General features: G+C 41.9%; 1 protein-coding gene across 4 annotated transcripts; it reads right to left on the bottom strand.

Moving 5' to 3' along the window:
- Positions 1–615: 615 nt before the first annotated feature.
- Positions 616–12,152, bottom strand: LOC104586887 (PH-response transcription factor). 4 transcript variants are annotated; one of them, XM_088900924.1, is made up of 9 exons: positions 11,136–12,152; positions 10,980–11,048; positions 8,371–8,427; positions 8,170–8,209; positions 7,588–7,683; positions 7,153–7,416; positions 6,853–6,895; positions 1,114–1,303; positions 616–982 (listed from the first exon to the last, which is right to left on the bottom strand). In XM_088900924.1, exons 1-9 carry the CDS (start codon positions 11,412–11,414, stop codon positions 890–892), a joined length of 1,131 nt encoding a protein of 376 aa, XP_088757050.1. In that variant the 5' UTR covers positions 11,415–12,152; the 3' UTR covers positions 616–889. The 4 variants fall into 4 exon arrangements, with proteins under 4 accessions (XP_088757050.1, XP_088757051.1, XP_010242569.1 ...); XM_088900925.1 differs by having other exon boundaries at positions 1,114–1,192; XM_010244267.3 differs by having other exon boundaries at positions 7,249–7,416.
- Positions 12,153–13,160: the final 1,008 nt, after the last annotated feature.

Raw genomic sequence — 13,160 nt, 5'->3', positions numbered from 1 at the left:
TTGCTTATCTTCTCTAACCTTGCCAAACGTGATACTTCCAACCATTACCAGGTTGAGCAGAGCAATCTCCCCTTCATGGCTTCATACTCAACCTAAATTGGGGAAGATAAAATTTTCTTGTTATGGAAATGCCTGAATTTGAAATTTGAAGAACCAGGTTTAAGAAAGGGAGGGTGGGTTGGGGCCCATCCTTGTCCACTCTATGTCCACATCCATAATTCCTCTGGTCTTGGTTCCACCTTCCATCCCATCAATTACAGTGGATGTTAGAGTTACCAACAGTCAAATTCGGAACCTGATCTTGGGACAATGCATCTTACCTCTAGGTCAAATCAAAATTCCCCATTAGTATCTTCACAAAAATTGAATTCCATACAAGATATGAGATTTCCTTCCAAGGAGGAATGCTTGGTGCAAATGATAAAATCTCAGGCTGACAAGGGTGAGATTGCAACCTCCAATACGAAAGCAGCCACTTCATGCAATAAGAAGGTTCAAGTCTGTATCCAGTCCACCCCTGACAAGACCCCGCCTGGGATTTCTTCAGAAATTCCATGAGTTCTGCTTTTCAAAATTGGCCTGCAGTAGCAACTAATGAATTTTGCACATGTTCCATACAAGAATGGAAAATTTTTATCTTATGTTATTCATTACTTGATTAAAATCAAGATGAACATTTGGTACTTACTAAAACAAGACTTCTGTTGAAATTTGATTAGTAGATACAACCAATAAATAATAAAAAAAACTAAAGGAGAGTTGTACATAGAATCACACAATGACAGCCAAGAGACTATTCTATTTACAGATACAGCTAAAGTCTAAAGAAGGAACAAAAAACGGTACATTGATATTTAGAAAAACAATTTTATTCCATATGTTGGGGCTTTCAGTGAACATTGCGGGTGATTAATCCTTCAAATTTGCTATAGAGGTCCTTATTATCTGGTCCAAAAATCTCATCTGCCTTCTGCAAAGTTTCCTGAAAGTATGTTCGTTCATAAAGATAGAAAGGTCAAAGACATATTTCACAGAAATAGCTGGGCAATGAAGGATTGTATTTGGAAGAGTTAAAAATTGACCAAATGAGAAATGATGGCTGATTTCATGTACCTCTCTTGTCTGCTTGTGGGAATTCAATTCCTTGACATTGGCTAGGAATGCACCAAACTGCTCATAAGACAAGCGGCTCCTGATGAAACATATACAGAGATCAGATGTGGAAGAGGTAGTTTGATGATGCTGTTTGTTATGGACGCATTCCTCGGGAAGAAGTATCATCGCCGCCGGCAGCAGCAAGAACCTGACCCACCGCCAGCAGCAGCAGTGATTCAATGATTCTCATCCTACCCAGTTCGGCAACAGCAGTCTCATCCAGATTAGATTAGATCATCTTGCTTGTTCTTATCTTATTCTATTGCTCTTATCTTATCTTATTAGTACATTATCAGATTAGGATTAACTTATCTTATCCTTAGCAAGATAGAACTGGAAGTCTCCCTATTCAGCAAGGAGACTCCCTAAGATTAGGACTCTTGTAATCTCCTATTTAAGGAGACACCATTATTGAATGAGGATATCGAATATTCAGTTAAAGAAATGAGTTAGGAGAGTTGGTGATCTCTTGAACAAATCACCAAGGCGCCAAGATAGGTTCATCAAGAGCAGGAAGGAACAAGGGAAAACAGGAGGTTTTCCCCGTGGACCGACCCGTGACGAGATCCTATTCTCGGGCCCTCAACAACTTGGTATCAGAGCAAGGCGTCATGGGAGATCTGGAGCAGCTGCCATCCAGGGTCCACGACCTCGAGCACCAACTTGTGGAGACCAGTTCCGAAGTACGCGAGATCAAAGACGAAGTAAGGGAGCTGCGGCGTCTGATGGAGTTATTCCTTTCTAGCAAGGAAAGGAACACTGAAGGGGGGACAACCACTAGCGGCCGCCGACCAGATCTGCCGGAGTCTTCCGGCGAACAGCAGCCCATTAGCCAAGGAGCCGCAATCATCCCCAAGTACAGCAGGTTAGAATTCCCGTTGTACAACGACAACGGAGACCCCTTGGGCTGGCTGTATCGGTGCGAGCAGTTTTTTCGGAATCAACGGACAGACGACCGGGATAAGGTAAGTCTAGCCGCCTTTCACTTAACAGAGGAGGCACAAATTTGGTTCTATCGGTTAGAGCAAGAAGAACCCAGGCTCGGTTGGCCCCAGTTTAAGTCCTGTTGCCTTCTTAGGTTCGGACCCCCACTGACTAGCAACCCCCTAGGCGAGCTGATTAACCTTAAACAAACCGGCACGGTAGCAGAATACCAGCGCCAGTTCCAAACCCTCCTCGCGAGGGCATCCTCAGTGCGACCGGACCAGCAGGTGGACATGTTCACGACAGGGTTAGCAGAACCCCCATGAACTTAGCCCGCGCGTTCGAGCGCAAGCTGCAGCTCAGCCGCGGGACCTACAATGTGGGTCCTCCACCGAACTCATGGGCACCCCCAAAGTCAGCGACAGCGAACCCCTCTTCTGCAACCAGCCGGGAACTGAGATCTCACACAACCACCACCTCTAGATCGGTGACAAGTGCAGGTAGCAACATGGCCGCTCCACCCATTAAGCGTTTGACCAGGGCAGAAATGGCAGAACGCCGAGCGAGGGGCCAATGTTTCAACTGTGATGACCTCTACTCAGCAGGACATAGGTGCAAGAGGCTTTTTTGCCTCCTAGTCGATGAGCAAGAGGAGGATGAAGAAGAACCCGTCGTATTTGAGCCGGAGATCTCTCTCCATGCGATCACCGGTATTAAAACCTCTCAGACCATGTAGTTACAGGCACAAATAGCAGGTCAACCGGTGTGGATTCTCGTCGATTCAGGGAGCACACACAACTTCATAAGTGAACATGCCGCCCTCCAGTTAAAACTACCAATGGAACTCCGGCCATGACTACAGGTAGCCGTCGCAAACGGTGAAAGAGTTCACAGTCCGGGAATTTGTAAGAATGTCCCGATACAGGTCAATTCTGAACTATTTTTTGCTGATTTATTTGTACTCTCCTTGGATGGGTTCGATATTGTTCTTGGGGTCAAATGGTTAATTACCCTAGGCCCAATTTTATGGGACTTCAGCGCAATCACAATGACATTCCACCTAAATGGGAAGCAAGTTTCGTGGCACGGTTGTAGGGTTAAAGAGAAGACACCACAGGTCCATACACTTCAGACAAAACCGGCGGCCATGGAAAAACTCCTCGCCGAGTTTTCAGATATATTCCAGGAGCCCAAGGGACTCCCTCCTCCCCGAGCATGCGACCATCGAATTCCTTTGGTGGCGGGTTCAGAACCAGTCGTTGTCCGGCCTTATCGCTACCCTCACTTACAGAAGGACGAGATAGAAAAACAATGTACAGAGATGCTGAAACAAGGGATCATACGCAAGAGTCACTCCCCTTTCTCTTCGCCGGTTCTTTTGGTGGCGAAGCAGGATGGAACTTGGAGGTTCTGTGTTGACTACAAAGAGCTCAACGGCCGGACGATCAAGGATAAGTTCCCTATTCCCGTTGTGGACGAACTGCTAGACGAGCTGCATGGTGCTCAGTACTTCTCTAAGTTGGACCTCAGGTCCGGGTATTTCCAGGTTCGCATGGCTCCCGGTGACGTGAAGAAGACTGCCTTTCGAACCCACCATGGCCACTTCGAATTTTTAGTCATGCCATTCGGTCTCTCCAATGCCCCATCCACATTCCAGTCATTGATGAACGAGGTATTTCAGCCCCATCTGCAAAAATTTGTTTTAGTATTCTTTGATGACATCCTTGTCTATAGCAAATCATGGGTAGAGCATATGCACCATCTGCGGACCGTTTTCGAGCTCCTACGCCAACACAAACTCTTCCTCAAACGGTCTAAGTGCTCCTTCGGGGAGCGCAGGTTCTTTATCTCGGCCACGTCATCCATGGGCAAGGTGTGACGGTTGACAATTCCAAAATTCAGGCTATCAAGGAATGGCCCAAGCCTCAATCAGCCAAGGCCTTACGCGGGTTCCTCGGATTAACAGGTTACTACCGCAAATTTGTACAAAATTATGGACTGTTGGCTGCCCCGTTAACCAACCTGTTAAAGAAAAATTCCTTCTGGTGGGACGATGCAGCCGATGCAGCTTTTCTAACACTGAGAAACGCCTTGTCTTCCACCCCAGTCCTGCAATTACCAAATTTCACTCTCGAATTTATAGTTGAGTGCAATGCCTCTAGAATGGGTATCGGGGCCGTGTTACAGCAGCAAGGGCACCCGATTGCTTTCTTCAGCCGCAGACTGGCCGATCGACATCTGAAGCTTCCAGCCTATGAGCGCGAACTAATCGCCCTAGCCCGAGCCGTCCAGCACTGGAGGCCGTATTTGTGGGGGCAGTCGTTCGTCGTCAAAACTGATCATTACAACCTCAAATACCTGTTGGAGCAACGACTCACCACTTCCCCTCAGCAGCATTGGGTTAGCAAACTGCTCGGGTTCGATTTCCGGGTGGAATACAAGGCGGGATCCTCCAATCACGCAGCTGATGCCTTGTCTAGGCGAGATGAAGACGCGATGGCTCTGTATGGAATTTCCCAACCCCGGATCTCTCTGTTAAACGACATTAAGAAGGCGACGCCACAGTCTCCGGAATGGTCGCTCTTGGTCCAGAAGATCAAGTCCGGCGCTGCCGACTCCAATTGGTCGCTTCAAGACGGGTTGGTACTATATAAAGGCCGGGTACATCTTCCGCCAGACTCCCCGTTGATTTCCACCATCATCACCAGCATCCATAACTCCACCCATGAAGGCGTTTAGAAAACGCTACACCGCGTCCGGGCTGATTTCCATTGGCGAGGTATGAAGACTTCTATTCGGAATTTTGTCCAGAATTGCTCCACGTGCCAACAGCATAAATGGGAAAACCTACACCCGGCAGGCCTCCTTCAGCCCCTTTCGATCCCGACACAGATCTGGGCCGACATCTCCATGGACTTCATTGAGGGACTACACAAGGTAGGTGGCAAACCGGTCCTCTTCGTGGTAGTAGATCGCTTCTCTAAATATGCCCACTTCATTCCTCTATCACATCCGTACAGTGCCACTTCAGTTGCCCTCGCCTTCTTTACACATGTCTTTCGCTTACATGGGTTACCGGAATCCATCGTCAGTGATAGGGACCCGGTTTTCACTAGTGCCTTCTGGAAAGAGTTATTTCGGTTGCACGGCACCACCCTGGCCTTCTCCTCAGCTTATCATCCACAGACCGACAGTCAGACGGAGGTGGTCAACCGCACAATCGAGATGTATCTCCGTTGCTTCGTAAGGGATCAACCGCGACGGTGGGTGGATTGGCTTCCTTGGGCCGAATACTGTTACAACACGGCCTACCATTCTTCCCTCGGCATGACTCCCTTTCGTGTCGTTTATGGCCGGGACCCTCCTCGCTTGCTGTCCTATGAGCCCGGTTCTACTCGTTTGGAAGTAATTGATCACTCCTTACAAGAACGCGACGCCCTCCTAGCCGACGTCCACCTTCGCTTACAGTAGGCCCAGCCCCGCATGAAGCTCAACTATGACAAGCACCACCGGGAACTGTCGTTTGAACCAGGACAATTTGTTTGGTTAAAACTCCAGCCCTACCGGCAACGCTCCTTGCGCCACAGGGCTGCCCCAAAACTGGCCCCTAAGTTCTATGGGCCCTTCAAGGTTCTACGGCGGATTGGCAGTGTGGCCTACCAGTTGGAATTGCCGGAGAACAGTCGGATTCATGATGTTTTCCACATCTCCTTGCTGAAACCATTTTCGGGTGTTCCTCCGGACCAAGTCCCTTCCCTGCCACCCTTGAAAGATGGCAAACTTGTTCCCCAGCCTACGGCTCTCACCCGCTCTCGTTTCAATCGAGGAATTCTTGAAGTCTTGGTGGAATGGGGTAGCTTACCATCGGCCGAAGCCACCTGGATCCCATTGGCAGAGTTCCAAGCCACGTATCCGGAGTTCGAGCTTGAGGACAAGCTCTTAGTCCAGGAGGGGAGTAATGTTATGGACGCATTCCTTGAGAAGAAGTATCATCGCCGCTGGCAGCAACAGGAACCTGACCCACCGCCAACAGCAGCAGTGATTCAATGATTCTCATCCTACCCAGTTCGGCAACAACAGTCTCATCCAGATTAGATTATATCATCTTGCTTGTTCTTATCTTATTCTATTGCTCTTATCTTATCTTATTAGTACATTATCAGATTAGGATTAACTTATCTTATCCTTAGCAAGATAGAACTGGAAGTCTCCCTATTTAGCAAGGAGACTCCCTAAGATTAGGACTCTTGTAATCTCCTATTTAAGGAGACACCATTATTGAATGAGGATATCGAATATTCAATTAAAGAAGTGAGTTAGGAGAGTTGGTGATCTCTTGAACAAATCACCAAGGCGCCAAGATAGGTTCATCAAGAGCAGGAAGGAACAAGGGAAAACAGGAGGTTTTCCCCGTGGACCGACCCGTGATGAGATCCTATTCTCGGGCCCTCAACACTGTTCAATGTTTAATTGGACCCAGAACGTTGGGGAAGCACTTGTTCCAAAAATTGGAAGTGAACTACTTAACCATTTGGTTACTTGATGTGTTCTTTTAGAAGAATGGAATTAAGGTACAAGTATCTTTAGGCATGTTCATGTGTACTAGGAACTGACTCTATTCGCACAAAGTGGCACTATATATGGTGAATGCTGACTATTGAGAAGAATGCAGAGCCATGCAGATTGATGAATATTTAAAGAATCAAGTAAAATACTGAGTTTTTGATGTATATATCTTTCCAAAATTCTAAGAAAGTGTGCTTTTTTATATACCGAACTTGGCGGAAGAACTCTTTCCCATCTATTCTGGTCCGTCCTGAAACAAATTGATGGGGAAAAAAGAAGAAAGAAAAATGAGATCAATGTGAGAAACATAAGTATATTACTAAATAACTGATAAACAACATTAGTTTAAGACAGCTTTTATTCACACTACAGGTACAGAGTGATGATTAATGAATCCACACTTGTATGTATGATGTATATCACAGGAAGTTGTGTCAACTCTGCTTGAAATGATTAATTAGTATATGAATAATCCTTACTATCAGGAAGAAGGTTCTCAGAGCTAACCACTTTGGCTTCCAAAGTCAGCAGAGCTTGATGATATTGAACTGTGATGGCTTGATGAAACAGAAGAAAAAATTGAAGATCTATCATCAAGCATACCTCTCGAGGTTGAAAAGGAAATGGAATGCCGTCTTGGTGAAACTGGTTTAGACATTCTTGTTGGAGATCCTGATACAGAAAGACTTGGAGGGGAAACTGGAGGTGAAACCTTTGGCGTGCTGGCTTGGGATGCTAACAGAAGACCTTGTGATACTCGGGGCCTTGATGCTGCCAAAATATTAGTAGTAAGAACAAAAAGAAAAAAAGAAAGAGTAGTAGTTCTTCAACTACGTCAGATGAAAATGAAGATAATTTCAGGAAAAAACACTTCATGATATGTGTATGTGCAGTCACAACAATTCTGTCAACAACTATTGAAGAAATGTAATGCCAGCATACCATCTGTATCACCATCCTCTGTAAATGAATTTCCTGTTTCTGAAAACTGACTCTGAATTGAAGATGACCTTGAAGGTGGTAGTATAGCATTTTCCCCTGAAACAAATCAGAAAACCTTATTATAATATTTTCATATGGTCTACAAATGATAGAGCAGAGTCAACAAAATAATTTATCAGGGCAAAAATTCGAAACCCAGATGCTCAGTGGTCCATTTCTGGTAGGTCAAGAAACCATAACAGAACTATTGTCATGAGAAAATCCAAAATCTGTTTTGGGATTATATGTGTTTGTGTGACAGAGAGAGCCACAGAGTCTATTTAATTCTTTAAGATGTTTGTATGAAATATGGAAGTGTCGGCAGATTGAAAAGATTTGAGCAACCCAACAATTCAACTTGGGACCCAAGAAGCCTCTCAGGGGAGACCTAGTGGCCCTGCATTCTTCTCTGCTTTTTTGTAATAAAAATCAATTAATACCGCACTTTGTCATTAATAATATACTTAGACTAAACAGTAAACTGTTTATAAGTAATCTTATAACACCACCAAACAGTGAACTAGAAGTATTAGCTTTGCTAACCTGGCATCAGCTTCACAACAATCTTTGGAGCTGCTGCTTGCTGCAGAAAGGGATTTAGTCAGGATGGTGGTCAAAATCTTAAATGCATCTAGGAAATTCACTAGAGTAAGATATCCAAGAGTTATAAACAATCAATATAAGAAATAGTTGCAAAACAAATATCTGTAAATGCAGAAATAATTTATAGAAAATATGACTTACAGAAGTTTCTTCCTCCTCTTGCAGTGATTGCATGAGAGTTTTCCTAAAGACTTCCAGCTGTACAAGTGGAAAATGGTGAAAACTTACTCCAGAGAAGACAAGAAAATTGAGGTTGAATCATGAATAAATTTGGTTATACAATATATTACTAAGAAGCAGCAGAGGGACTTGGATTCAGAAAGTAGAACAGTAACATTGTTTTTACTTTAATTTTTTTTTTCCATTTCCACACGCACTTACTGATATCTATTACAATACTCGTTAATGAAATCCAAGAACAACTATTTGAAGAAAAAAAGTTGGTACCACAATTGAGGGGTCCATCACCTGCTAATGCTAATGTTTATTTGATAAAGATAATAGTAGGGTGGTAATGCTTAATTATCAAAGAAAAGAATATAACCATAAACTTAGTCATCCATAACGTGCTTTCTCAGAAAAGCATTGAGGGGTGGGTGGCATGCATTGAGATCATATGTAGGTTAAAAAGCCATTATGTGTGTGTTAATCAACTTTGAAGTCAAAACTTGATTAAATTATCTTACACCTATAATGTACAAATGGTAAACTTCGTTTTAGTAATTACTAACTACTCATATAATAGGGATTTAAAATGTGTTAAAACCATATTTCTTTATATGTTAGCTTTTACTATATATTTTGAATTATTTTGACAAAATTTTAAAAGATAGAAGTAATCTTACAATTTATGATAAAAATCACAATTCAATTCAACTCAACCTTATTACAGTTCCTAATTCCTATTACAATTACATTTTTCTATCATTGTTATGATTACAATATTCAAAACATCGACTTTATTCCCTTCATATGGCTCCTTAAGTCACCTTTCTTGACAAGCTCCCAACAGTCCATGAAGAACAATGTTCTTGTGGGACCAATAGCAGCCACCTCTTGATATGCTCACCTCCTATTATAGCTGTGAAAAATACTAATAACCTCTCTTGCTTGTACGTAGATTTTTTACTGATGTGTATCACCTAAAAAACCTGTTCCATTCAGAAACTCTTTATTTTTTTAATTTTCAAAATTTTCTAACATTCTCAAAATCCTAACCAACATTGTTAGACTGATAACAGACCAGACCAGATAGACAGCAGGACAGTTGGAACAGGGAACCAACGGCCAAAGTGGATTTTTAGTTGCCCTGTTCTTAGAAGTGTGGACTTTGGTCAAACATACCACTGGTACATGTTTTAATAGTTGTTATACCCTCTGACATTTATTGTTTTAAGCTTATTTTGCTGTACAACAGCTCTAAAAAAATCTGGGACCATTTCTGATTTTTAATTTTTTAATTTTTCATTTTTTGTTTAGATGAGTGAAACGGTTGAACTAGTGGTCAAACTGTTCAATCCATGCCCAATCATCAAAATGCCAAAATGGTTGTGTCCTGTCCTGAACTACAAGAGGAGAGAGGAAGTAACATCGACAATTAACTATCCCACATAAAATAAGGACATCTCGGTGTCAATAACATCTAAACTTGCTTGTTCTTTCAGATGGGTTCCAAGAGATCAAAATCTGTTAGCTGATAGTTTGGCAAAAATGGAGTAAATAGATTGGATTTATTCAGTAGAAATGCAATGCCCTGTTTCTGGGCTCCTGTGCTTACTGTCTCTGTTCGTACAGCCTTTTTTTTAATATTATTATTAATTAATATAATACCTTGTTATCTTCTCTCTCTAAAAAAAAGCATCTAAAATTTGCAATGGCAGGGTATTATTGGATTTATGAAAATGAAAATTTGTAAAAGTCGTGCAATAACATTCAGGGGATGTTTGATAACAGCTGAAGTGGCTGAACTGAATGACTAAAAGACTTATTTTTTTGGCATTTAGTGAATAATTTATTCAAGAGGTTACAAGTTCCTTACTGGATGGAGCAGAAATTGGGTTGATTATTATACCCTTGAGTATTTTATTACTTGATTATTTTATCCACTAAAAGACAAAACAATAAGTCATTCTGTTCAGCCATTTCATCTGTGATCAAATGGCCTCACATTAAGATCATGTGATGGATATCTAATGGAAGGAAATTTCAAAGTTGTGCTAAGCAAGCATGTATGATAGGGGAAATTTTAAAATCAGAGGAAGGTTCAGCTCAATTATATACATTTTTTTTTCTTAATAAACCAGAAATGGCTCCAATTTAGAGATGATGAGGTTGTGCACTCAAACGAAATGGAAAAACACAATGATATCATTAATGGTATTCTTCTGGTAATGCTTTAAACAGTTGAATTTGGTTTAGGCATCGAGCCAGTTTGAGAGTGGCATTAAGCTGAGATAGATGTTTATTTGTAAATCAGATTATGGTCAATAAGGATTAAACAAAGAATAAAGCCAAGAGGAATGCTATATGGTAAATCTGAAAGGTCCCCAATAGAACAATGGCGAAGTCAACAGAATTGATTTTGTAGCAGGAGTAGGATATTGTAGCATTCAGAGTTAAAGAAATCAGAAGATTGGTTCCACCCTCAAGGCACTAATTGATTGTTCTATTAGAATCTCAGTCTTCAAAAGATTTCGACGCGCAGAATTTCGGTTGGAATACGAAAAACAGGAGGATGGGGATAGTTTTACCTTGGAGACATCTCGGTTAAGCTTCTTTACAGTGTTGGACAGGGAAGCGTTCTCCTTCAACAGAGCCTCCTGTAAGTTGTAACCACACAGAAACAGAACAAAGTGAGCAAAAGGAAAACCCAACCGTAGAGGAGAGGGAGGGGAAGTAGTGGGTACCTTCTCTTCGTCGGCCCGAGCGAGCTTATCGGCGGTATCGGCGAGGGAAGCGTCGAGGGCCTCGATCTGAGCATGTAATTCGGAGATGTAGGCATCTTTCTCAGTGAGATTGGCGAGAAGACGAGAAGCTTCGGATTCAAGCTTAGAGACACGTGTCGCGAGGGCGATGGAGGTTATCTTGCGAGCGATATCGAGCTGTTGAAAAGGGTCAGACGGCAGGACAGCGAGGACCTCCTCGGGAAGATCGAAATTGGGAACCCCCGAGTCTTGTGCGTGCATTTCTTAATTCTCAATTTCTGATTGGTTTAACCAGAGAAAATGAAAGAGGGTGTCTGTGTCACTGTGTGTAGTCCTCTGCAACTGGTTTATTGGACGAGGGACGGATGGAGTCTCTCTCTCCTTCCCTCCCTCTGAGAAAAAGAGGAAAATATGTGGTGGTGGTGGTGATGGTCGTGTAAATGGAAATAAGAAAATAGAGTATGAAATTGTGGATAGGAAGGGGATGAGTAGATGATGGAGAGAGAGAGAAGAAGAAGAAGAAGAGGTTGATGTTCTGTTGGTGCAAGTTAGTTTATCTGTGAGTTGTAATTGTAGGCCATAAAGTAAGATGAAAATCGATGACTGAGTGCATCGGCTTGGCACAGGTCATCAAGGATAGCGACGTGGATGACTCAAGAAGAAGAAATCTATTTTCCTGATGTCTGTTTATGCAAAAGATTACAAACCAATGTAACAGTAACAGTAGTGCATACATGGATAGAGATAGATTTCTATTATCAGATCAGAGAACACCATTTTGAGTTTTGAATTGAAAACCGATGATGGAGCATCCAAAACTTACTCAAAGCTTTTTGGGTTCCTCAACCTTCTCTTTTTTTCTCTTTGTGGGATCAGTTTGCTGATGAGGATCAAAGCTTATGAGTTATGATGATGAGGGGATCAAAGCTAATTGAGTGGATGATCAAGCTACTCAAATGGAGTTCAAGTCTCAACCTCTGGTTTACCAATTACTTTGGCCTAAATGAGAATTTGTAAGGTTGGGGTCAAAGCTAAATTAAGGTTGTGTTTGGTACCATTACTGTTTCTTCATGAAAATTGGTGTTAAAATACCACTTGATGTTTCAACTCTAAACAGAAATGATCAATTTCCACATGCATTTTCTCAGTTGATTTGACTCTCTTATATAATGTGACAGCTCATCTTTCTCATGATCTCCACAATTTCTATTAATCAACCCAAAACGTTTTACGGAGAAACTGCAGTCATACCAAACACAACCTTAATCCATTCTTGAGAGCTGAGGCTTCAAGTTAAAACTGTTAATGGGTTGGGTCTGGTTCGAAATAGGGTGGACCAATCCTGAACCGATTATTCATTGGTTCTATAGCTGCATTGGTTGCATAGTAAATCTATTTGTACTAATGCAAAACTGTGATAATTTAAATGATTTTGGTGCAAATTATGATTTATTTTTGTTTCAAAATTTATCTTATTTTGTTTGAATGCAGTACAAGTGCATTAAAATAAGAATTGAAACCTAAGGCTGCATTTGTTTGCGGTGTAAAAGATCACTATCGGTTCGGTTTTGTCCGCATTTGGATAGTATATAACGGTACTTTCAGTTCGATTTTATCCGCATTTGGATAGAGATGAGGTTTACATCATAAATCGATGTAAAACCTCACTAAGTGAGGTTTTACATTGATTAACGGTACAAAAATGGCATCCATAAAAATCGTAGTACATCAATAATCACTTTTTTCGATGCTCACTTTTTCAGTGGTTTAAATTTTTTCAAATGGTTTGGTGTAAAACCCTATCGATGGAGTTTTACATTAATGAGGTTTACACTGCAAACAAACACAGTCTAATAAAGTAAAACCTGAAACAAAGACTAAACCAGAATTTACATTCTTTTTTGTTTGCACTCCCATGCATTTGTCCTAGTGCAAATAAAATTGCACTGCCACCAAACACAGCCTATAAGATAAATGAGAACCAAACTAATTATTAATTAGGATAGC

This window comes from Nelumbo nucifera, chromosome 3 (assembly GCF_055504915.1).
Source record: "Nelumbo nucifera cultivar China Antique chromosome 3, China Antique-T2T, whole genome shotgun sequence".
In the NCBI taxonomy this organism is placed as follows: domain Eukaryota; kingdom Viridiplantae; phylum Streptophyta; class Magnoliopsida; order Proteales; family Nelumbonaceae; genus Nelumbo; species Nelumbo nucifera.
This window is presented reverse-complemented; position numbering and strand designations above follow the sequence as displayed.

Excerpts from the sequence above, each read along its gene's own strand:
- LOC104586887 (XM_088900924.1), bottom strand. The coding sequence starts at position 11,414 with ATGCACGCACAAGACTCGGGGGTTCCCAATTTCGATCTTCCCGAGGAG. Across the intron at positions 8,210-8,370 it reads AAGAGGAGGAAGAAACTTCT|CAAGCAGCAGCTCCAAAGAT; the intron begins GTAAGTCATATT and ends CCCTTTCTGCAG. Across the intron at positions 983-1,113 it reads CCCACAAGCAGACAAGAGAG|GAAACTTTGCAGAAGGCAGA; the intron begins GTACATGAAATC and ends ACATACTTTCAG.